This window comes from Lepisosteus oculatus, chromosome 10 (genome assembly GCF_040954835.1).
Source record: "Lepisosteus oculatus isolate fLepOcu1 chromosome 10, fLepOcu1.hap2, whole genome shotgun sequence".
NCBI lineage: Eukaryota > Metazoa > Chordata > Actinopteri > Semionotiformes > Lepisosteidae > Lepisosteus > Lepisosteus oculatus.
Genome location: NC_090705.1, coordinates 2,480,429 through 2,505,906, shown reverse-complemented (window position 1 = coordinate 2,505,906; position 25,478 = coordinate 2,480,429). Strand labels below are relative to the sequence as shown.

The window sequence follows — 25,478 nt, the reverse complement described above, 5'->3', positions numbered from 1 at the left end:
TTCTCAAATTCTGGGTGGTTCTGGTTTTAATAGACTGTTAGCACCTTTCTGATGGTTTATGAAACAGGTGGTAAAAGATGATAAAAGCAATGTTCAACTGTAAAAATATACAGTAAAGGAGTTCTGAAATCGCTAAATTGCTAAAATCAATTCTTTCACACGTGCCTGAGGATTCTAGATGTTGTAAAATGTAGTGAAAGCCCATGTTAACAGTACCTGTTCGTCCTGTATGCAAATTGTAGAGAACCGAGATGTGTATTTTTGAGATAAAGAAGTAGCCTATGTTTGAAAGTCTTCATTATGACAGAAGTAAAAGCTGGTCTATAGTCATTAAGACAAGCTATTTTGTCCTTCTTTGGTACAGGAACAATAATATTTTAAAAAGCTCCATTTTAACAGAACATTTTTAAGATGCCTGTCAGATTCTGTCCTGTGCACAGACTTTTATTTAAAAATTGCTTTTGGAATTGCGATTTAATTCTTGACAGCTGCTCCCTCTCAGGAGAGAACAAGAGATCTGAGCTTGCTTCTCCCACACACTGCAGAGCTGCTTGCCATTTGATCATGATGCAACTCCACAGTGCTCTGACAGATGTATTGTAGCAGTGCATCTCTCACTGATGTCACTCCAAGCCCGCAGGCACCCAAATGTCAGAGCAATCACTGTTTTATCCTCTCTAACAAACTGGTTATGAGAACACTGCTCTTAACCTCTTTCTCTACATGGGGTCTCTGATATATGTATGGGTTAAGGACCAGAAAGTTAGGATTTATAGCGACATAATGTTTATGTATTGTATATACATAAGATGATGTATATGTTTCCCCATATGAGCAAAATACAAACTGTATGGAGGGCTCAGGACCATAAGATGGTTAACTTTGGCCCATAAGCCTTAAAGCAGGAGGCTTTAACCATAAGAATTAATGGAATAGAGTCAGGTGAGGAACCACAAGTAAGACTGTGTGTTTCATTTGTAGCTAACCAGTGCATTACAGAACGACCCATTATAAATGCAGGTTACTTTCCTAAACATACAAGTTATGCAACATATAGGGAAATTACTTAGAAAGGGAAATTAATATCCACAAGGAAGAAGTAAATAACTTGAGATACATTACCAACATACAGTTCAGACATGAGTACAGTATATACAGTATATACATTTAATGAACCTTTAACCAAAACAAAACATTTAAAAAAGATAGTGTCAACATACTCCTTTTAAATTATGTTCTTGTCGAAACCAAGTCATTCAGTGTTTGAGGGTAGATTTTTTCCCCACACACTGATCATGCATTTAAAGTTAGCAAACTGTTAGCATTGGATCAGCAACACAGTGTGTGGTAGTAAGAACTCAACTTTGATGCTGGGGCATAATGGTTTATAATCTAAGTCATGTGTGACGGCACTGTCCACATGAAAGATTTTTAATGTTAGAATACTTTTTTTTCATTTCCAGAACAAAATAATCCACACATAGGCACTGGCTTTTGGTGCTTTTGAAAAATGACAAAAAATGCAGGGAATTTTTAGTTGAATTCCTTGATTCATCAACACCATAACTGTAAAACAAAGCATAGCATGGCTACTTACAGTATGACAAGGACCACCTTTACACACTGAATTCCAGGATAGGCTCGGTGAATCCAAGAAAAGCACATCCTAGTCCACCTTGATGAAATGTCTTTAAAGTACACTGGTCAAAATAGAGAGAATCCTGGAATGCACTATAACCATACCAATCCAAACAAATCTGTAACTGTGGCATACAAAGCCACCTGTGCTGCCATTTACGAAACAGCTTGCTAAGCAATTACTTGGAGCTACATGCCCTCCTGCATCCCACATCTTGATGCTGTGAGTGCGGCACTACTGAAGGAGTATGGTAGGAGTGTGATCCATTTGGTGACCTTGATATAGAAGAAGCCATCAATTGTGAAATGAGACAACATTGCAAACAACATGTAGAAGACAACGTCTTCCATCAATGGTCACAGAACTGGAAAAAAATTGAATTGACCTGAAATGTGGCAAAGCTGCAGGGTAGGATTACACTGCCCCTGAATTGCTGAAATTTCTTGGCCTCTGTGTTTATGACCTGCTCTACAATAGAATCATCAACAAAATTTCTCCCAAAGAAATAAATTGCAAAATTCATTACTATATCACAATCTGGAAAACACTTCACACTGACAACTACCGACTAATCTCCCTACTGTCAGTGTGTTATAAAATCTTTAACAGCAGAAGCAGATAAAATCCTTAGTCTCCACCAAACTGGTTTCTCTCCACTGACAATGAAAAATATTTTTTCAGAAAAACCTAAAGACGGGCACAGTGCTACTGGACCTTAGGGCCCGTGACACAGCATGGCACACTGGCATGCCACAGGAACATATATAGATATTTAAACACTTCTTCATGGCAGACGACTAAAGAGACCACCTTTAGAAGGGAAGAAGTGCATGGAGGAAAAGGGATCATAGATCCAGCAGGGTTCAGTGCTTGCCCCAACTCTGTTGAACATACTGTAACGCAACGGGGGCTCAGGCGGGCGCCCTTGCCGCATTAGGTCGGCCCCTGCACCGTCCGGGGCTCGAACCCGGGACTTCCGCGTCTCTCTGCAGCGACCTAGCCCCGTGAGCCAAAGAGAGATCTCTCTACAGCCCAGTAGCTGTGGTCCTGCTATCACAGGGAAGGGCGGTGACGTCACCCGCTCTGGTACGCCGGCTCTTACACAGCGCCTGTCGGCCGTAAGCGTTACACTCTCCCCCGCTTAAATCGCCGTCCCCGGCGAAGGGCTATCCCGCCCCGCTTCTGACACCAATGTAACGCAACGGGGGCTCAGGCGGGCGCCCTTGCCGCATTAGGTCGGCCCCTGCACCGTCCGGGGCTCGAACCCGGGACTTCCGCGTCTCTCTGCAGCGACCTAGCCCCGTGAGCCAAAGAGAGATCTCTCTACTGCCCAGTAGCTGTGGTCCTGCTATCACAGGGAAGGGCGGTGACGTCACCCGCTCTGGTACGCCGGCTCTTACACACGCTGCTTGTCGGCCGTAAGCGTTACACTCTCCCCCGCTTAAATCGCCGTCCCCGGCGAAGGGCTATCCCGCCCCGCTTCTGACACCAATGTAACGCAACGGGGGCTCAGGCGGGCGCCCTTGCCGCATTAGGTCGGCCCCTGCACCCTCCGGGGCTCGAACCCGGGACTTCCGCGTCTCTCTGCAGCGACCTAGCCCCGTGAGCCAAAGAGAGATCTCTCCACAGCCCAGTAGCTGTGGTCCTGCTATCACAGGGAAGGGCGGTGACGTCACCCGCTCTGGTACGCCGGCTCTTACACACTGCTTGTCGGCCGTAAGCGTTACAATACATTCAAATTATTTACCAAAAACCATACCTGGTAACTTTATCTACAGTATGCCAATGCCACTTCTTTTGCTAACAAAGCTCCTTCTTTTGGTACTTTGGAGAAATCCTGGAATGAAAATCTAACAATGTAGGCAGATTACCATAGCACATGGAGGCTCAAACTAAGCCCAGCCAAAACACTATCCACCCCCCATAAAATCTGGAAGTGACTCTAGACAGGAATATCACAGTGAAAGCAGGAGTAAAGTTCAAATCTACAAACCTCCTACTAGATAAGCTCACTGGGTCAACATGGGTTTCTCCTGCCATCAAATTCTGTAGCAGAGTACTATGTGGGTCAAGATCATTACCCAGATAGATACCCTGTTGAATGTTACCATAAATATTATAACAGGAATTCATCATTCAACACCACTTTCCATTCTTCCCGTTTGGCAAATCACCCCTACACACGTCTGCTGAACTAGCAGAAATTTAAAACCTAAAACCGAAACCTAAAACCTCAACCAGAAACCTAAAAGCTGGTTGAAACATTTATGTTGCACCACACATACCACTATCCTGTATGCAGTAAACACCCTACAAAGGTCCAGGACAGGCCAAGGTCCCTGTGTTGCTCTGGTGTAAGTGTAAACCCCTCAAGCCTAAGGGTACTTTGATTGGGGCAGCACACCTGAACGTATCCTAAGGCAAGCTCAGGGAGGACATAACCCACCCAGTGAGAAGAAGTGTAGGAGCTTGCTTGATCTTGGTTTTCGGCACGAGTTCACTGGGTAGAGACACAAAGTGGCACATCTTCAGGAAATTTGATCTGCGCCACAAATTCAGAGGTCTGATGACTTTGAATCGGCGCACGAAGTGGCTTAAAAGGATCTGCATTTGCTGCATGAAATTTCTGAAATTCCACCATTGACCTCACGCTGTGGATATTCGGTAAGACTTCAATGACATTTTTGAGCACTGCATACTACTGCAAACATAAAGAAACATTAAAAACAGATAACAATAACATTCCTTTCTTTAAGAGCTGTGCCACCACACAGTGTCAAACCAGATTTGTGTTCGATGCTGGAATTTACAAGTATTAGAACTATCTAATTAGAATTAAAATAACTGCAAAAATACAAAAAAGTAGGTCCAGTGTTCTATAACCACTAACTAATAAAAAATAGTTTCCACAGTCCTATGATAAGCATTTTCCACTGCTAATACTAACATTTTAGTGAAAAAGCTGCAGAGACCATCACCACCCATTTATTGATTAAAGTAATACTAAATTATAATTGAAATAAAATATGATTGCTTTGAACACAATCCAGAATGAGTAATTTAGGCATTTTTCTTCTCTTCAAAATGTTTTTTTTTATTTATATTTGGCCCCGGTTTTTCATACATCAAAGAAAAAAAGGTTTCCTGTTTTCTTTACAACTCGTTTTAGACACTGTTCTTTTTTGTTAATTACTAGTGCGCAGCGATGGGTGGTAGGCCAATACATCTGTGAACAGTCAAGAAACTATGGCAGCATTTTCACCCTTCCATGCTAATGCAGATTTATCAGAAAATATAACTCCAAGCATTCAGAGGATGTCACACAGGACTTGGTGAATTATTTTTCTATGTGTATGTGTGACTATTGAGGTGTCTTAAGAATCTAGGTACAATGGTTCACACCTGGCTAGTGTCAACATTTCTCTGGAGCTTCAATGCAAGAAGGGAACAAAGGTGTTTACTTAGTTGTGCTGGGTGTGAGACACATTGATCAAAAGAATCGTCTGGTTTACCTTGGTTAACTAAGCTCTGGGTAAACGATTAAAGGTCAGCAATAGTCAAGGAAGAGAGGGTAAAAATAGCAGAAAGCACACAGAGAAGGAGGAGGACAGAGAGAAAGGAAAAAGAAAGACGCAAAGAGAGAAGAAGAGAAGGAGCAGAGATGGACAGGACACAGGAAGAGAGAGAAACAAGGAGAAAGAAGAAAGCATGCCAGGTGAGATGTTCTTGTCCAGATCATCAATAAAGACCAGATTCTAGTTAAGGTTTTGAACCTTGTTAAGAGAGCTGGTCATTTTGTTGTTTTTAGGAAACTTTGACTTCCTGTATAGAGAATCCCTAGATTAAAATGGATCTCTCTTGGTTATTGAATGCATTTTTAGAATGGAGAATAGTTAGTTGGTACTGCAGAAAAAAGAGAGTTCTTGAGGAGGCATGTCTTCAGTACTCTGTGGCAAAGAAAACTGTTCGCCATTGTTGCAGTCATTAAATGACACAGGCCACACAGGAGCCCAGGGGTTCAGTCAGCACTGCTTACACTATGAAGGCTGCTTTTGCTGCTGTTGACCACTATATCTCGTGTCTGCAGGAACACTTCAGTCTCTTCAGACACATTAAGGAAGCAGGGTGAAGGTACAGAAAACTGAGATCCGCTCGTAGGTGTCGCCGTTCCTTTGGAGGGAGTTGGACGTAGCTGTAGAGCCCGTGTCTGTTTGGCGGCTTGTGTCATTACAAGACCTGAGCCCCTGTGACACCCTGACTGCACCACAGAACAGGGTGAGCTGGAAGACACTTCAAGAGCAGGGCAGCAGCTCTGAAATCTGTCCTGCCTTTTTAATGACTGTTGTCAACAGTGGCAAACATTATTCACAGACTGAGCCCTAAAGCCTAGATGTTTGACTGGAGTTCCTGAAAAAACAGCAGACAACTGGGGCTCAAGTTAACCAGAATATCTACAGTTTGCCCTATAACAGCAGTTCCTTGGATATCCTGTCTACCTGCAAGTTCGAAGATATTCTTTCTGCCTCCAATTAGTGTGCTAACTGTCCCATAAGGCACTGTGGAGGTCAAATGATCAATAATTCTGTCTACCGCAGTGGTCTCAAACGCAATTCCTGGAGAGCCTGGAGTTTTCTAGTTTTTGTTTCACTCTAGGTCTCTGTTTCACATTTAATCTAATTATTTTATTAGCTGCATATAACTTATAATTAGATCCTGAGGTGGTTTACATGTGATTGTAACTTTAATGCAATTAATGCAATAAATTTCTTGTGTAATGTCAACTGTAAAAGATCTTAGGAAAAATCCTACACTGTAGCTGTCTAATTTAGAAATTAATGAGGTTAATAGTTTAATCGACTACTCAGGTTGAAAGTCAGAAGACACAAGGCTCTCCAGGAACTGAATTTGTTGCAACTCTACCTACAGTATAAGTAAATGGGAGACGGCAGTAAGCCAGTCTTATTAAACAATTAATCTGTCAGAATAGGGAGGGTATGAAACAAAAGATTTATCAAATTCAAAATTCATCATCCATTATTTCTTTCATAGTATTATACTGTATATAAACAGAAGCAATGGAATAGACCAACAAAAATGTCAGTAACTACAACATAAAGAGTATTAATTCTTAAAACTTAACCTGGAATACAATTCATATAAAAGTAATTGTGTTCTTTAAGGCTGAAAAACCCACAAAATATGTATCACAACACCCAGGCTGGAGGTTCTAAGCAAAATATCCTTCTTCTATTAATTTGCAAGTCCTGAAGAAAGCACTGCAATCATCTGAATAACGTCAACCGGGCTACTATTCAACAGGTCACTGCACTGAGGACTGCTGTCTAAGAAGAAAATGCAAATATATATTTTGACTTTCATGTCTTAAATTTCTTTGGTTAATGATTAGTATTGATTGAGGGATCTCCACTGCTCGGCCCACAGGGCACAGAATACAAACAGTGCAGCGCCCTTGTGAAAAGTCACAACACAAAACCTCTCCTTGCCTGAAGATTAGACTTGATTCCTTCACTGTGCTACACCTGCAATAACACTCTGCAATCAAACCGTCTTCCTTTTAGACTGAACTGCAGACCTCGCTGAGCTCCCTGAAAGGAGACGTAGACACAATGCAGTGGAAGTGGGTAGGCTGTAAAAAACTGACTGCACTGCTCCAGGCTAAACCAACACAAACAAGGCGAGGCCACTTAAAAAAATAATGAGAAGGAAGATATAAAAACAAGGGCTTGGCTAAACGTGGTGTACCTATTAAGCTTCAAGTGTTTATTCTATCAATTATGTAATCAAATATTGCATCTAATGTTACTATGTTTTACTCTTTTTTGTTTTCTCACGAGCCGCATCAATAGAATCTTTGTTATGCACTATCACAATGGAAATTTACAGGCTGTACTAGCAAGATAAGGTTCAGTATTCCAGCGAAACATTATTAACTTATTTTAAGCCAAGAGAAAAAGTAAAATCCCAAATACTCAATTACTGAAAATGTTGGCATTTCACTGACTAACCTGAATATTCAATGAAGCCTCAACTGGACTGAAGCATGCAGCAGTCAAGTGTTAATGAGTATTCATATCCCGTAAATTCATAGGAAATTGGTTTCTCTGAAAAAAAAGCTGTAACTCTGAAAGGTGTTTTTTTTAAAATACATTTACACTCCTATTCACTGGTCAAAGTTACCCGTGTCATTCTGATGATCCTACTTGGCTTAAATGTATGTAAAATAAGAATGAATTGGCCTTGAGATCTTGTGAAATGGACATATTCCTCCATCATTCTGCTATGTATCAGATAAGGATGTGCAGGCTGATTATTTTTACTCACCCTCATGGCTCAGGTGGTTTTCGAATCGCTAGACAGAGGGGTAAAATGCTTACTGTGGCTTCCCAGCTTGGGCTCATCCCATCATAAACCATTCCAAACTGAAAGGAGGCCCCAGGAGTTTGACAAGCCTGGGACTTTGCAGGCCAACCTACAGTCGCTTGTTTGGCCGACACCGGACTTCAAATGCAGGCTGCATCCGAGACCAGTATCACTGGAACATCACCACGATCCGATATAGAGCCGGAGGGAGTATCTGACACCACTGATAGTCTTCACTACTTAGATTTCTCACTGAGAACCAAAAATCTCTTTATTAGGTATTTGGTACTAAAGGAGCTCAGCTTAAAGATAGGGAAAGGAGATGTATTCTTATTAGTTCAAACAGGGAGCTGTGTCAGCATGCGTAGGCTGCAAAAGAATAAGCAAAGGTTTATTCCAAGCTGAAAAGAGAAGAAAAGAAGCACAATGGTTCGACTGTTTAGAATGTGGCCAAGGCTATAGAGCATATTTTAATCACTAAAAATATCTTTGTTTTCCACATGAAGATTTGTATTTATGCATTACAGTTTGTCAATGTGAGTAACTTAGTTTAGAAGGCAGAATTTTAAGTGTAAAGCTCTGTAAATGTCAGCTTGTTTAGTATTCTAATTTTGTATTCAATCCTTTTCTCTCTCTGTCTTGTAAACTACTATTTATCAACCGCCAAATTGTTCACAGAATATTAGTTAGTGAACCTGTTCTATATTTCCTGACTGGTATGGGCATTTAATTAACTCCTAGAAACTGCTCGTACCCAGGATAGTGCCATGATTGACTATTTGTCTATTATTTAATCTTTGTTCCCATATATACTCATATATCAAACTAAACTTTTTTTCTACACAGTCAATTATTTAGTCATTTTTGATCGACAATAACAACAAAATGTTGGCAATTCTTGTTTGTCAGGAAAATGTCACTATTCATAAGATTTCACATAATGCTAAAACATGGTTTTCAGATTATTTTAGATGTTACAGTATTTTTCCTCCTTTTTAAAATGCAAATTATACAACATAAACAAACAGGAATCTGCTCTAGGATCTGCTGCAGGCAAAGTTTCTCCTTCAAAAGACTTCAAAACAAGTGCAACTATAAACTGGATTTTTGCCTAAATAAATAAAAAAAAGATAAGATGTGTTTATACTTGCTATGCATTCTTGTTGGTGAGACTGCATACAGTACACGTGTTCTACCTTATGGTAATGGTAATATATCCTCAATCTTCACTGGTTTCTTAGCCGCTGATGAGAAGCAGCCCCACAAAAATTATTCTGCAATCATGCTTGACAGACAGTATGGATAGGATTGACTGGGCTATTGGGTATGCTGTGTGTACTAGATGTACCATTTTGCATTCAATCCAAAAAGGTCCAATTTGTCTAGTCTGACCACAAAACAAGTATCGCCACGTTTGCAGTATCACTGAAATGCTTTGTTGCAAACTCCATTCGGGAACCGAGACGCTTTTTTTTCAGGGTAATGGTTTCCTTCCTGCCACTCTGCTGCACCAGTACACAATCAGGACTTTTCCATTCTTGCTTTTGCGTAATGACTGTGTATGGGTTAATATCTTTTATGTAATGTTATATACTGTATTTGTAATATAATGTTTATTTGTACTGTTGTATGTTGTTGTAAGTCTCTGTGAGTGTAAAACAGCAGCTCCTGAGAAATCACACAATAAAGTATTATTGTATTGTGTATTATGTATTTAATGTTTTACTTTTATTTTCTGCATTTAATGTGTGAGGCATGAAATGTATATAACAAACAACATTTTAATTACTTACTCAAAGTGTCACAACTACAGTACAAGCTTTAAAACGACAACATGTGAAAACTATACAACAATGTCTGTATACCTTTGTAAGGCCTAATAAATTATATTTATATGGCAACAGTTTACCCAGATTGAATGTTAGTAACGATTGAACACAAGCACTATGCACAATGTGATTTGTATATTAGCATAATTTATGACAAAGTAATTTGATTTGAGCTTTATGAGAAATGTAAAACCTCAAAGCATGTTTTATGATACATACTGTACATTACATGCATTTCCTAATTTTCAACTTTTTAACTGAGTTTTAGTTTCTGAAACATGCATCCTGAAACAGGAAGAATTTTTCTCTGTTTTCCACAGTACAGCTGACTAGTCCACTCGTGATGCTTCAGTCTGAGTACACAAAATGGAACAACAGGAAGTACATGACTACTTATTCTTGGTAAATATGAATTTACCATTTTATATACAGTAAGTGGGATTATGCTGATGTCCGTTTTGTTTAATCCAATTACTTTCACTCAAAAGTATTTCAGAATTGTACATATTGTAGCAAACAAGGAATACAAAAATACCATAGTGCATGGATTTATATCCAACATTTCTTATTTCACTAACAGATTAGTGTAGTATTCTGCAACATAGCTTTGTCCTGGAGGAAAACATTAATGACTAATATACATGTTTAGTGCACTCAAAATTTCTATTACAGTCCATCATTCTACCTCAAGTGTTGCATATTCAAAACTGTGTGAAACCAGACTGAGGTGAAATGCACATGCTTATCTCAGATAATCTGGCCATTTAAGGTAGTTAGGAGATGTCTGACACATCAGCATCTACCTATTCAATTAAAAACTGAAAGACTCTTCATACAGAAACAGACTGGAATTCTGGCATCCAGAATCAACTGAATTTGGCACAGCCTGATTTGAATAAAACATGTTGAGTGTGTCTCACATTTAAAGTATGTAATTTCACCGATTTCCACAACTAACTTCAACATAAGTTATGTTACTACTTGATATACTTCAGACTTTCAAAAACACACATTTACAATTGGCTTTGACACTTCTACTGCATTTACCAAACCATCCACTTTTTCTTCCAAAGTACAAAGTTACAGTAAATTTGCTTATAATCTAAACAGAAGTTAACTATTCATTCATACTTCATCATGTTCACCTCAGAATATTTTGTGCTGCCTTAAGTTCTGAAGCAGAGCTCTTTCTTATCAGTTACTCATTCACAATGATCTATAATTTGTCTCTTCAATAATCCTGCATTTCATAAAGACCAACAATGACTGAATAAAATATTTTCCTCATAAAAAAATTGGATGTTTATATTCCTACTTTCAATGAGTTAAGCCATTCCACGTACAGAATATTTTATTACAGTCTTTAAACATCTGGTATTAATTACCCTGTTGTCACTATAATGATTTGGAGACAGAAGGTTGCCATGACAATGAAAACAGCATTGAAAAGTAAAGTCTCCGTTGTAAATTAAATTTCAGAAAAGTACATAATTACACTATGCTCACACAGAAAGAATCATTTGCTAATGTCAATATTGTTGTTGTTGATTCATTTCTGTTTTTATGCGTGTAATAAATCTATGAGATTGCATTTAATTAAAATTAGTAAAGGTTATGCAATAAAGCAACTCATTGTCAAATTCCACAAGAGTCTGAGTTTCACCCAAAACAACACAACGATGCCAAAAGGGTAGAACAATGATCACAGTTATACCATTATTCAAATTGAAATAACTTCTGTAAGACGTGTAGCTCTTTCTCTATGTGTGTATTTCTGTGAATTCTTGTCCTTTTAAAACTAAATCATTCTGGTTTTTTTTCTTATTGTTTCATTGACTATTTGATTCCAGAATAATTGGAATGTTGGACTCGACAAAACAGTTTGGATTTTTCCTACAGCAGTAATAAACACACATTCTTCTAAATTTCTGAATGTAAGATACAGGAGTGGATGTTTGGCAGTTTCTTGCTATTTTACCAGATTGTCATTACTTTCAGATGCATTTTATCTTTTTACAAAACACATTACACCTAAGAACATGCCTTCATAGTTTTTCTTCATAAGTAACATTTGCAGGTGCAAACAGATTGCATGGCTACCAATTCTAAGTAGAAATAAAAATGCAGAATGACACAGCTGACTTAATATGACAAAGACTTTTACATACAAATTATATAAATGCTTCTTAATGTTTCCTTTACACAGATCATTTTATGTAATATGAAATACATTTACTGTACTGTGATGTACTAAAAGTCACCAAAAGAGTGAGCTTGTTTTAAGTAAGCAACTAAACTCCTTTTGACAGTAGAGGGCAGTGCAACCATTAAACAAGTCAAACGTCAAGACACCTGATGCTCTGAACCAGGGACAGCAGAGCTCATCAGAGACTGCAATGGATGATCCTAAAGAGATAACATTCAAAGCAAACTTTTTTTTTGTAAAAACAAATGGAGCACCACTTAAATTTTGATCGTTAAACCACTTATTGTGGATCTGTCAACCTGCAAATCTGATCCATATGCTATAATTTGAAACAGCATTTAGAAAAATAACTACCTTTTTTGATTTGCCTTTATGTTTAAATGAGAGGCACTTATAGGGTACATTTGCTTTAAAAATGGTCTTGTATTTTCCCTAAAATAATGAATGGTTGGTAATTCTATAAGAAAGGGCTCTGAACTTTAACATTCAAGACAGAAATAATTTATGGAGAGGTAACATAAAAGACCACAATCTTCACCAAGACAAGCAGGTAATGCGTGGATTTGCAAAAGTATTCAGACCCTTCCTATGATATCCCAAATACACAAACTGAAGTACTCTATGGGAAAGGTAAATTGCAGTAAATGACAGCAAAAACAAACATGTGAATTGTATAAATACTCAGATATGTGAACTCTGTACTAGCTGGGAGCTCCTTTGGCACCAGTTAGAGCTGGAGGTCTTTTTGAATAAGTCTACCAAATTGCACATCAGCTTGAAGCAATTTTAACCCATTCTTCTTGACGGTTTTTCTCAAGCTCTCTCAAGTTGCTCTGATCGACTTATGGACAAATGTACAACTTTGACTGGGCCACTCCAGGACAATCATTTTCTTATTCTTAAACCACTCTAGTGCATCTTTGGCCTCATGTTTTGGATTACTGTCCTTCTGAAAAGTTCTCACCTTTCCCCCAACTTCAGGACTAAAACAGCTTTTCCTCCAATATCTCCATCTAAGTCCTAATCAATCCACAGAAGGTTCCCAGTCCCTGGTAATGAGAAGCAGAACTATAACAATGCTTCCACCAAGCTTGACAATAGGGATGGTGTTGACTGAGTAATGAACTATGTTGGTTACATGTTTGCTACATGTTTGTAGTATCACTTAAGAGTTTTGTTGCAAACCCCATGTGGACTGTGGAATTTGAGATTTTTTTTTTATTTCAGTTCCCTTCGGTATAAGCCCTCTTTGTGGGGTGACCAGGATAATATTGGATTCACAATGCATTTCTCCCCAGTTTCCTACTTACCCAGCAGCTCAGTCTGGAGGGACAGCCTGATTCAGGCACTGCGTAGGAACATTCAACTTCTTAATGATCATTTTTTCCCATGCTCCCATGATATTTGGCGTGTTTAAAATATTTTTATGCAGTACCCTTCCCTTGCCCTGTACCTTTCATAACAGTGTGGGGGTGTTTTTTGCACTGTCTTTTCACGGGCTGGAGGGTTGATTCCTCGCGAGGACGTAGAGAGCCATGCGTGTAGTCACTCAAATTAGGGTCCTTCACTCCCAGGAGCTACGGCAAGCGGTGAGCCTCAAGAAAAATTAAATTATTTTTTATATTTAATTATTATTATAAGGTTTTCAGAGATGTTAGAATTGCACGGTAGCTCTGTAGCTGACGGCGTTATTCAAGGACGAACCCAGAGGAATCGCGTGAGAATCTAATATAGTGTTTCTAATTAGAAACCCAGGTGGTGCGGATGATAAGACATTCTCACGTGATAGTTCAGGAGAGAGAACGATTCAGAGGGCTGCTTTGGTGGTGTTAGGGGCCCTCTAGTGGTGAACAGAGGCAGATTCCTTCAGTGTGTCACACATCCCTCCACCTACCGTGGAGTGGTCAACCTTAACCTTGTGGGTTGTGTCTTCTGGACAGGACCGGCATTCCCCTGAGGGGTTCCAGCTTGATGCTTCGCCACGAACTGGTGAGGCCGAAGGGCAAGGAACCACTGAGTCACTCTGGCATTTTTTTCTTTATTGGCCTTCATCCAGGTGAGTTGCGCATGGTCAAGTCACTAGGGTGAATTCCCCGCCCAGCAGATAATACCATCGCGATTTCGACTGCCCACTTCACAGACAGACACTCTTTTTCAACCACGGCGTATTTCTGTTCTCTCTGAAGCGGTTTGCCTGCTCGGGAACATGACGGGATGTTCCACGCCATTAAATTCCCGAGACAGGACAGGCACCTAGCCCCTTTTCCGATGCGGCGTTCTGCAGAAGGAACCGCTTTCCAAAATCTGGCACCTTGAGCACAGGCTCCTGACAGAGGGCGTCTTCCAGGTCTGTCATAGGAGCCGAGGCATGAGTCAGGTCCGTGAGGGGGCAGCCCGATCAGCAAGTTGGGGAATAAAGCACCGGTAATTATTAAGTAGCCCGAAAAAGATCTCCCCTGCGTCTTGGCTCTGGGGACCGGCCAGTCTCCGATGGCCTTGACCTTGTGAAGTTGAGGTCGTATTTGTCGTGAGGTCAAATCCGTCGTATTTGACCGTATTTGGTCGTATGAGGTCGTATTTGTCATGAGGTCGTGAGGTCACCCACTGCATCACCCAGGCATTGCGCTGACGAGGTAGAGAGTCAGTGTGTTGTCACTCAGATGAGGGCTCTTCACTCCCGAGAGCTAGGACGAGCGGTGAGGCTCAAGAAAAATTATAGGAATTTCTCTTAAAGTTTTTTAGAGATGTAAGAATTGCTCTGTTGGTGTACAGTGGTGTGGTACTAGGACGAACCCAGAGGAATCGCGTGAGAACGTGGTGTTAGGGGCTCTCTAGCTTTATCCCAGAGTTCTTCAATGTTGCACCTATAGTCGAAATTCACTACCTGATTGAGAGACCTTGCACCGACAGACACATTTATTCAGAAATCACATGAACAATTATTACTGAACACAGAAAGAAGCATCTCAAATAAATGTGCGCCTTATCAAAGGGATTCAGTGCACATAAATTAAAAGTTGCCTCTGCAAACATATTGCTTTTTAAAAAGTTAAGAAGGTATTGCATACATACACCTATGCTTCAATATATTGTATTAATAATTTTAGTATTTCGTATACTTCTTTTTGCTTAAATTTTAAAAAAATGTACACAAAGAATCTCAAGGACATCCTGACATACTGTCCACATCCACTGGCCACAAGTTATGCACCTCTACTACAGTTATTCTGCCACAGATACATATACAGTATATACCAGCTGAAAAGTCAATATGCAGCAAAGTTTTTTTTTTAAAGGAAATTTCAATAGGAACTGGTGCCTGGTTGTCTGTATTCCTGATTACCTTGTCATTTCCATTCAGCCTCACTTCATGTGGAAACGACAGACTTGGTTGGATAAGCCTTACAGTCTTTATCCTTCTGCTTTTGTATATCCACAAGTTACTTCATATTTTCTGGCAAGAGTAACCACTGTTCTATTGAAAAGCTGCTGTTGTAAAGTTCCATTGACATAAGTGCATTCTTTAAAGATTAATCAGTCAAGGTGCAATGGAAAAGCACTTTTTACAGCAACTAAACAAATTTCCGCTTTTTGTCCTAACAAATAAGGAATCTACATGAATCCCGTTGTCTGATTAAACAGGACAGCTACCTAAGGTATGCAGGCATGTGTGATTTTAGGAATATTTTTTTTTACTTTGTAGAGCACACTGCAAACAAACTTATACATCAGGTATTTCAGCAAAGAAAATAAAGGAAACCAGAGTTTCCGTCTGCTCTTTTCACAGAGAACTCCCTGCTTTTGTAAGGAGCTTTTTACATTCTGTTAATTGAATTATTACTTTAAAAGAAGTTTCTAACATTTAGCAGAATGCTTTACTTTGCCCTTCAAAGTAAATAATTTATTTTGTGGAGTCAAAGAATGTGTTACAGAACTGCAGCTTTTATCTTAGATACTATTTCTTTTAAATCCATACAATGTTAACGATATAAATTCGCATATCAGCAAGGTATACTTCATTTGAGGTTGAAAACAGCCTTTTCAAACTTAAAAGGCACTACTGCAGTTTTCAAATCAGTGTCATCCATCTCCTCTCCTTAAAAGCAACTAAAAGCTTATATTAATAATAAATATACAGTAGTTTAACTTATAACATCAACTTTAGTGTACTACAAAATGGTCTATTTTCTATTCTATTCCTAGTCTGAAATAAAAGAAAAAATACATGTATAAATCCAAAAAGGTAACTTATTTGAGACATCAAATTGGAAAAAAATAATACATCAATTAAGGCTTAAGTTTCTTAAAGGAATTTTCTTGGCAAACATCATAAAATGTTTTTAATTAAAGCAGTAGTAGCAGACCAGGTCCAATACAATGTTGGAGGTGGACCCAAATTTGTTAAATGTCCTCTTTGGCTGGTCTGGTTTTTGTCCTCATCTGATAGCGTCCATGACTGATTGTACTATACTTGTATTTTCTAGGTGCAAAAGAAAATCAATACAGAAGCAATAAATATACATAAACAGACCTATCATTATTTGTGGACTATAATTATTCTGTCACTTCGGTTATGCAGTGGGGCTCCTTCAGTCTTTGTGCCTCAGCAGGAGATCGGCCTTGTGTCACAGAGGAATTTATTGCTGTCTGAGTTGGTGCCCTGCAGCTCACAGAGCACCCTCAATTGTTGTTGTGGTACCCACTCAGTTACTGCCCTAGGATACAGTTCCTATAGTGTAAGTAAATTTGCAAACCTGTCAGAAATGGTAGACACTATGCACTAACCCTGGTCAACAAAGAAAAAATGCATTTGTTTTGCCTATTTATTAGTGCAAACAAATTAGAAACAAGTCAACACTGTGAAGCTCTCTCTTGGACTGTACAAGTCAAAGTCCAGACCTCAACCCTATTGAAATTAAATGGCAGGACCTGAATTAATGTGTTGATTTAGAAAACCACCAAGTATCAACTACTTGAAGGGGGTTCTGTAAGTAAGAATGGACCCAAAATACATTAAAACCAAATGCAAGAGACTGATACACTGTTGCACTAGAAGTGAATAAGTCACTGCTGTTCAAGAAGGTGCTACCACTTACTGAAACAAAGGATTCACGAATGTATTCACGTGTTGAAACTGTTGAAACATTTTAATTAAATAATTAAATAATCAAATATATTGTATGTCTTTACTAAGACTTTCATCTATTTGCATTTATGTATAGTAACAAGTTTTCCAGATGATAAAAAATTTAGATGATTTGCGAACACTGCAGAAAGAGTAGAATTAAATTCAAGAGGATTTAAATAAAATATAAGACTGGGCAAAAATATGACAGATCCAGTGTATTACAGTACATGATGCAGATACCAAAACTTGAATGAACCAATAAATAAGATGAAACAGATTAAATGGGGATGCGTACTGTACTTAATTTAATAGAATTTAAATCAGATGTCAAGTTAAAATTGTAAAAGGCACTATAAAGACATCATTTAGAATAATATATATTTAAGAACAAACAGATACATTAACAGGCTTAAGGGAATGTTTGACTCTGACAGACTAAAAGAACTTAACTTTTTAATCTCGAACAGAGAAGACTACACATATTTAACTTCTTCAAGGGAATTAAAGTCAGTCGGGTACAGACTGCTGTGAAAGCAAATACCCTGTCTTCTTTCCAGATGAGATCCTTGGATCAATTATTTACTTATTTTCAAACCAGGGAGAAGGGCAGAATGCTCATTTCTTGTTTGTGACCTGCTTCATTTTCATATGTGCCCACCATGAGCAAACGTACTGCAGCTGAATTGTCACACTCAGATTTCTTTTTTTTCCTTAATGCACTCATATTGCTTTTATCCAGAGTGCTTTATGGTTTACAATGTAATTTTATTATTTATAATAGAACATTATGAAGTGACAGAGGACTCTACGCCACTTTGCATTTTTGTACAAAGAATGTAAAATGTCAATATAATTTCTAAGTCATATAAGTTATTGATTAGACATGAAAAAACATACCTTAAGCAAAGAGAATTATCAGAATAGCTGGCAGTTCTGTGTATACAGTGAAAATAAAGGCACAAGACTTGTACTTCACCCACAAAATGCTCTGGAACTAGGATCTTTTGAAAGCTGCTGAGGTTTTTTCAGAAGGTGTTAAATTAAGTGCTCTCAGCAGCTTCTGTGGGTGGTCAAATCAAAGTCAACCACAAGAGCACAGACTGTACAAAAACAAATAATTGCATATATTAATGCCGCAAAACAGTCTTAAGAATACTTTTTTTATGAAAAATATTGATGAACTCTTAAGCCACGGTTAGCTATTCATTTTGTTTAATGATGCAGCCAATGTTAACAACGGTTCCTTTTGGAATGTTGCTTTGGAATTAAGATATAATTACTTAAGACTGAAAAATATAATGTTGTTATGCTTTTAAAGTCTTCCATTTTTTAATCCAAGTAATCAAAACTGAACAAACAGTACTCCTTGCCTAATTTTATGCCAGTTCAACACAATCCATTGGACAACCTGGACAACTCCAAACTGCAGAGATCAAAACTGATTTCTCCCAAGTGTCACCACAGCACAATCTATCTAAATCCTAACTACAGTACAGCACCTCGGTGTACAGAATGAATTGGACTGGCACACATGCAATAACATCTAAACACGAGACTATAAGTAAAGTCTTTATGATAAGAAATTAATGGCTAAATCCTAATTCAGGTTAGAAACTAATTTTTAATTAAATCCAAAGACTTTAGGAGAAGGGGATGTTAATTGATGAAGCAATAGGTAATGTACTAATTATGCACCACATGGCCATTGATACTGTATGTTGTGGTCCAGAGAGAATAGTGTTTGTGCTGTATGCGGCTCGACCAAAGATGGAATTCAAAAGCAATTTCTCTTCACAATTTCTCCCATAGCTTAAGCTGCAAAGTTCACACCAAAAGCATTGACAACCACTAAGCCAAAAGCCCAGGAGTTTTTAATACATTGGGAGCCTTTGGGAGTGAAACCAAATGTCACATGCTATGCAGGACAGGCAATGGTTTCTGTGAAAATAGAGATGTTAAGACAATTCTGCGTGAGCCTACAAGTGTTTAAAGCTTAAGGTCTGCATTCCCATTTTAATGTAAAAGTCTGTCCATCAGTGTGTACAGTATTTGTCCCCATTAACTAAATCTAGACACGGGAGAAGAGGCTTCTTTAAAACAAACAACTGACAATCTGCAACATCATACTATTGCAGCACACTGAAGACGTGCATCTAGCATTATTCAACTGTTTCTCAATTGAATGTGGATTTCTGATAACGGTATTCAGGCCTTTTAAAGCACGACTGCTGAAGCACTGGCTTTTAAAGTGTCTTATGTTTTGTTTTCGATGAGCTGGATTCAGCAAATCTTTGCTTTTAGGCCCCGGCACGTGTGCTTTAGAGTGTTTTCAGGACAGGCAAACTTTCAAATCGGAATCTAGCACTTTCGTTACAGATGGCATCTTATGAACGGAGGACGGAATGGATCCATAGTGCTTTGCAGAAACGTTCATCTCAGGTTTAGCATTCCTCTTGCTTCTTCACTGGTGAGGAGGAAACAGTCGTCAAGAAATCATCAGGGCTGTGAGAGTGAGGATCAAAGCCCCTATGCACCTCTGTGACAACCCTATTGACTTAGTGACAAACTGCACTGTGAAAAGTGAGGGGGTTAAATGATACTTCCTATAATGTTGAATCCTGTGTGAAAAACACCCATTAGGGATAAAAATACTGCGAGGCGTGTGGACGTTCCCACTGCATTTCTTTCTTAATGTAACACACATTTTAAATACGATGTAGATCATGCATTGATATTTCAATAGAAAAGTAAGGTTGCTGATACTTTTACATTGTAAAAGATTGACTGATCCGTTTCAATTATGCCTCAATTTATAGCTCTACTTAGGGGAACAAGAATGGGACAAGATAAATATGGAAAATACAAAACTGACAGCCATAGGTTAGAGAAATTCTGTTTGAAGTACAAACAAGATTCATACTAAGAGTAAGTAAATCAAGGATTATACAGCTGTGGTCCAAAAAGTAAAATAATTCAGTGAATTCAGGAAAATGTTAAGAGAAAGGTGATGCATGTAAGTAACAAAATTTAAAAAATTGTGAAAAGGTAAATTGAAAATTATACTTATGAAAAAAAACCTAGGTATTCATTTTTTATACCGCTGTGATACAATATGTTCATTTAAGCATTTCATCCTCTAGACACATTGTAAAAGTGTAAAAAAAATAAATTTAAATCAAAATTAAATTCTATACTTTTAATATAAAAACTCCACTCCGAGTTACTTCAAAATGACAGAAGTTTTAGAATGGGGGAAAAGCACTTATTCACAGGGTTAAAAGTTAAACTATGGCACTGAGTGGGAAAAGCACAATGTCTTCAGCTTTTATTGGAAAAACATAAATTAAGCTATTTAAATACTAATTCAATATTTTTTTCCCAGTTGTGACTTGCCCCTGTCCTTTTCTCTACCAAGTCTACAAATCCTTACGAGCGAGTACTGCAAGGAACATTTCATAGCGTTCCAGGGTCACACCAATCTCAGATCCTAAGTCAGCGATTAAGCTAGAAAACCTGTCTGTTTATCCAGCTCGGGCGGATTTCCTGTATTCATGCTCTTTAAAAAGGCTTTTGGAGAAAGAAATGTGCCACACTCCAGGGGCATCCTATCAAATTCGATGTTAAATGTAAAGCAAAAATGTAACGTTACACAGAGAAAAATCGGGAGGTTTATAAAGCTTTTTGCTATATGACTGACCCTGCATGTAGTCACTGAAGAGCAAAAGCAAATTATTGCTTTAAAATGACATCGCCAGTTTGCACCACAATGAGGGAGACTTCACTTTCCTAGACAGCATAATAAAATGCATGTGGAAGTCTGTGTTACATGTGCCTTTCACGTAAAAAAGCACGAAAAAATGTAATTATCTAAAATTAAAAGTATTTTGAATAATGAATAATCCAGAAAGCAATTCTAGACATCACTGCTTCCTTCAACTTTAGATTATTAATACTCACAACTTTTAGTGTAAGACCAGAAGGCATTTGGGCTATCAATATAACAGCAGAACCACATTCTCAGTAAACATTTTCCTTGTCTGTTGTATGTTATTTTGTGATACATACTTATAAACCACAAGCTTACACCACAGAAAGGGTTTTCAGACTAAAGGTTTATGTTTTTTATGAGAAGCAGGGCATGATCCTACATCATATTCCTCGGGGAGCCGGGGTATGATTTTTCTTTCCTCCTTCAAGGAATAGTTTGTTATTGTAGATGAACTGTTTATGAATCGTATATGTTTAAAAACTTACAGAATCTGTAGTAACACTTTGCTTCATCTTGGACAAACTCGGAAACATTAACCACTAACTAGAAAACCTTCTAAACTCAAAGCTCACCTCAAATATTTAAAATATTTAACTTTGTTAAATTAGAAAAAAATACATAACCTCAATTAGTTTTCCAAAGTCTTTTTAAAACAGTTTGGATGGGGGATAAGGGTTTGATTACAGAACTCCTTTTAATATATTTAGTCTAAGTGGCAGGGGTTTGCAGATTTTAAAGAACAATACTGTTAACCTTTTGAAATGAAAATACCACTTTAAATTAAAGTCAAAGCATGCAATATCAACAAAGTTTGAAATTCTCACTAATGTGGTAAACGTCTGCCCCCCCAAAACTCTTCTAAAGCTCCCACAGTTACTTTGTACAGACTCAGTGAAATTCCAGCTGGAGTTTTGCACCTCAACAAATACCACAGAAAAATAATAAAAATACCACAAGCTTATCAAATTATTACAGTACATACAGTTTACCACACAAAAATAATTATGACTGAATACATGTAAAATAGGGTGGAAATTTCAGAAATACACACAAGTAATTTTGCACATTGGTAGATTCTGCACACATCACTCATTAACTGAATTTAAAACTGAAAGCACAGCTCAAAGTGACTTGAAGATGTGTCTGAGGTACTTTCTCGTGAGCAGACAACCTGCCACAGAGAGCAATTTCACAGACCCTCTTATTGGTCATTCACGGTCACCAAAATCCATGCTCTCCAGTGTTATTTCTCCATATTTTTTTGGGCAGACTAACTGAAATATCTTGGCTACACCACATACTGTACGGTGTGTATCTCTGCAACAGTTATAGAGATAAAAATGTTGGAACTGGATTCTCTTTGAAATCCCATTTAGAGCCTGTCAGATTCTATAAGAGCCCGTCTCCAGGGGAGAACAGCCACATTTTTCTCTTTGCGGCCATGTGTTCCTTTTCTCCCTTTTAAATGAGTTACATCTGTGGCATAATCATAAAACGACTCATTTATTCTTCATTTTTGTGCAGGATTTTCAGCTGCAATGGCATGATGTCTCCAAGCAAACCAAAACTACAGGATGAGTTTATGTACAAAATTCTTATATTGTGGCAATTGCAAACTGCAGGTAATTATGCAAGAAAAAATACATTTTTTAATTGGTTACTCACTGCAAGGTCCCCTAGCTATTTATAGAAACTAAATAAAATAAGCCAAAACCTACTTACTTTAAAATTAAACCTTGTGGAAAATAAAAACTTTAGAAAGAAATGATCTCATAGGGCTGACTCCAAATCCACGATTCCTCTAAAACCTACACATTCTAACAATGAAAATATATCAATATTAACATAAAAATACATTGAAACGTTGAACATGATGATATAAAATCATTCTGAACTTTAGGAAACAGCGATCCTCAAGGGAGTGTTTGAAACAGGCTTTCAGTGATGTTTTTGTACTTACAAAAGACTGCAAAGCACTGCCTCCAGAAGAGCTACAAGAGGAGACAAGACTGTAGAAAGAGGAGCTGTTGCCTCACTGTTTTGCTTTGATTTCACAAAAGGACATTCCTAAAGGCTATTAATTCAACTAAGTGTTTTAAAAAACTCAGTGGCTTGTGGATAGAAGGAGAATACATACCTTTGTGTAATTAAGCAGGAGACCATAAACTAAAATATTCCACTGTTTTGCTTCCTTTGCAAAGCCCCTGATGGTGACGAGCTCATCCATTCTCTTGCTGAAAGATGTACATTCTGACAAGTTCAAATGCACCTAAGAAAACATGAAAGACACCAATTAGACATAGAGCGAGAATGAAAGGGATCTGGATCTGCAAAATTTAAGGCCAATTAAACCGCATTGTTCGAATCTTCCAGTGAGTGTTAAAAAAGAAAAAGCCCTGTTTTTATTACATGCGCGTCAGGTCAGTGGATGTCCAATTTGCTCCGGTTATGTTTCTGTTTTCAAAGAAAAGAAATGTATGATAAGATCATTGCGTCTTTGTTATAACCTCCCTCGTTCACAAGTAACTTACCATCCACACATTTTTTCCACACCAGTTATTTGCTTAGGCAAATGATCCCCCATGCAGTTCATACAGAGCAGCTCCTCTGGGCCAGAGGGGCTATCTCTTCCTGTCAGGATGGGATCCCCCATGTACAGGCAGAATTAGTCTCCAGGTCTTGTATTTGCTTTTCCTAATGTCAGGGTTGACAGATATTATCTATGAACAACTGAATGCACAGACACGTACCTGTGATCTCTGTTACAGAGCGGCAGCGGTGTCTGACAACGCCTTGACACCAGTCAGGAAAGACTTCCTTTACAGGTGAGCTCTTTGCAACGGATTTGAACGCATCTCATTCAGCTGGCGGAGGTGAGGTGTCATGTCTTTCAAGATCTTTATTAAGGTTAAGTGGCATGAAAATTCAGCAACACATAAAAAGGACTGACACTTTGCTATTTTCCTCAAAGAAAAATGGAAAACGAGCAAAACGTCAAACCAAAAACCCAGTTTTTACAGTCTTGCTTTAAGTTGAAATGACACGGGTGCGCATTTTAACAATGTGCAGATGCACTACTGGGAATATTAAACTAGTAACCCTCCTCACATGATGACGTGAAAGGCTGGATTATAAATGTAAGGCATTAATCGGACATTTATAACTGATTTCAAACTTGCCTACAAGTTACACTTATCTAATCTTATATCTTATTCTGGACACTTTTCCTGTCCTTTCAGTCTTGATGTAAAGCTGCATTTTCCAGCTGATGATAAAGAAAAACCTGCTGTAAGTCGCAGGTTCACCCCAGTAAAAAAAACACAGCGCATCCCATGTGAGAGGGGACTCTCTTCCCGAATTGTGCCACCCAGCAGGGTAAACATGTGGCAGCGGCCCTCTGCCAGCTGCCCCATTCTGGCAGGTCAGGCGGCGGAGCATGAAAGTGCTCAGCCAGTTGTGTCAAGGGTGATCTTGAGGTGGGCCAGACTGAACAAGCCCCTCCTGGACCCTAGGTGTTAACACCCCAGCTCTCACACACAGTGCCCTTTCACGGCCAGGTAGGCAGGCAGGACTTCGGGTTTAATGTCTCATCTAAAGCATGACCCCTCCAATGACAGTGTTCTGGGTCACCACGCTGGGGATGTGTTTTGGAAACTCTTGACCAAAGGGTCCACCTTCTGGTCCCCTAACATCCCCCGCAGCACCAACCTGGTTCTCCTTGATGGGCTCAAATCCCAGCCCTGACCTCTTCACTTTCTGAGACCTGACTGTAAGGTGGCAACGTAAAAAAGTCCAATAAAGTAAGGTAACGTAAGATAACTCGGAAAGGTCCACACTAAAATCCTCGCTCCACAGCCTCACTGCCAGTGCTCCTTTCCTTACGGAGCAGGGAGTGGAATCACAGGGACTCAGCCCACAGAACCGTTCCATTACTTCAGCTCGGTGGCTGCAAACTGCAAAGGTTTTCCAAATAAGAGATGACATTTATCCAAAACACATGAGTTACAGGCATTTTGTAAAAATGTTGTAAAAACTGGCAGTGCAACTGCTGATACTATAAAAATGTGAAGTGCTTTCAGGTTACAGAGGCCTAAATGTGTGGTCATTTTTGTTCTTCTATTACAGTACTCCTAGTTTGTCTAAAGTCAGGGAAGTGAATCCCAATATCCCTGCACTGCTACCTGGATTAGCAGTGGCAAATACAATGTTAGCCACAGACATGCACAGTGGGCAGTGTTATACAAAAATGATCATGCCCTTTGATTTTAAATATCTTAATATTTCAACCATACTTCATGGAACAGACCATCAGCATCCAAAACGCCTGACAAACGCTTGAGTTGCCTTGGTTAGGCAACTTGGTTGCCTTACAACAATACCTGTTGTAAGGCAACCAAGTAGAAAAAAACGGTTTGTCAAACGGTTTGTCAAGTGAACATAGATTTATTCTTGTAGTGCATCTCAGTCACAAGAATTAGCATTCCAAAAACATGAGGACAGGGCTTTGATCTATAACTTGTGAAGTT

The 25,478-nt window shown here is 38.7% G+C and overlaps 1 protein-coding gene across 1 annotated transcript in view; it reads right to left on the bottom strand.

Annotated features, from left to right (window-relative positions):
* The window catches only part of crppa (CDP-L-ribitol pyrophosphorylase A), a 53,637-nt gene that overhangs the window by 2,425 nt on the left and 25,734 nt on the right, over positions 1-25,478 (bottom strand). Inside the window, exon 9 of the mRNA XM_015357778.2 lies at positions 23,090-23,221. Coding sequence (XP_015213264.2) covers positions 23,090-23,221 — 132 coding nt within the window. The remainder of the gene's footprint in view (positions 1-23,089; positions 23,222-25,478) is intronic.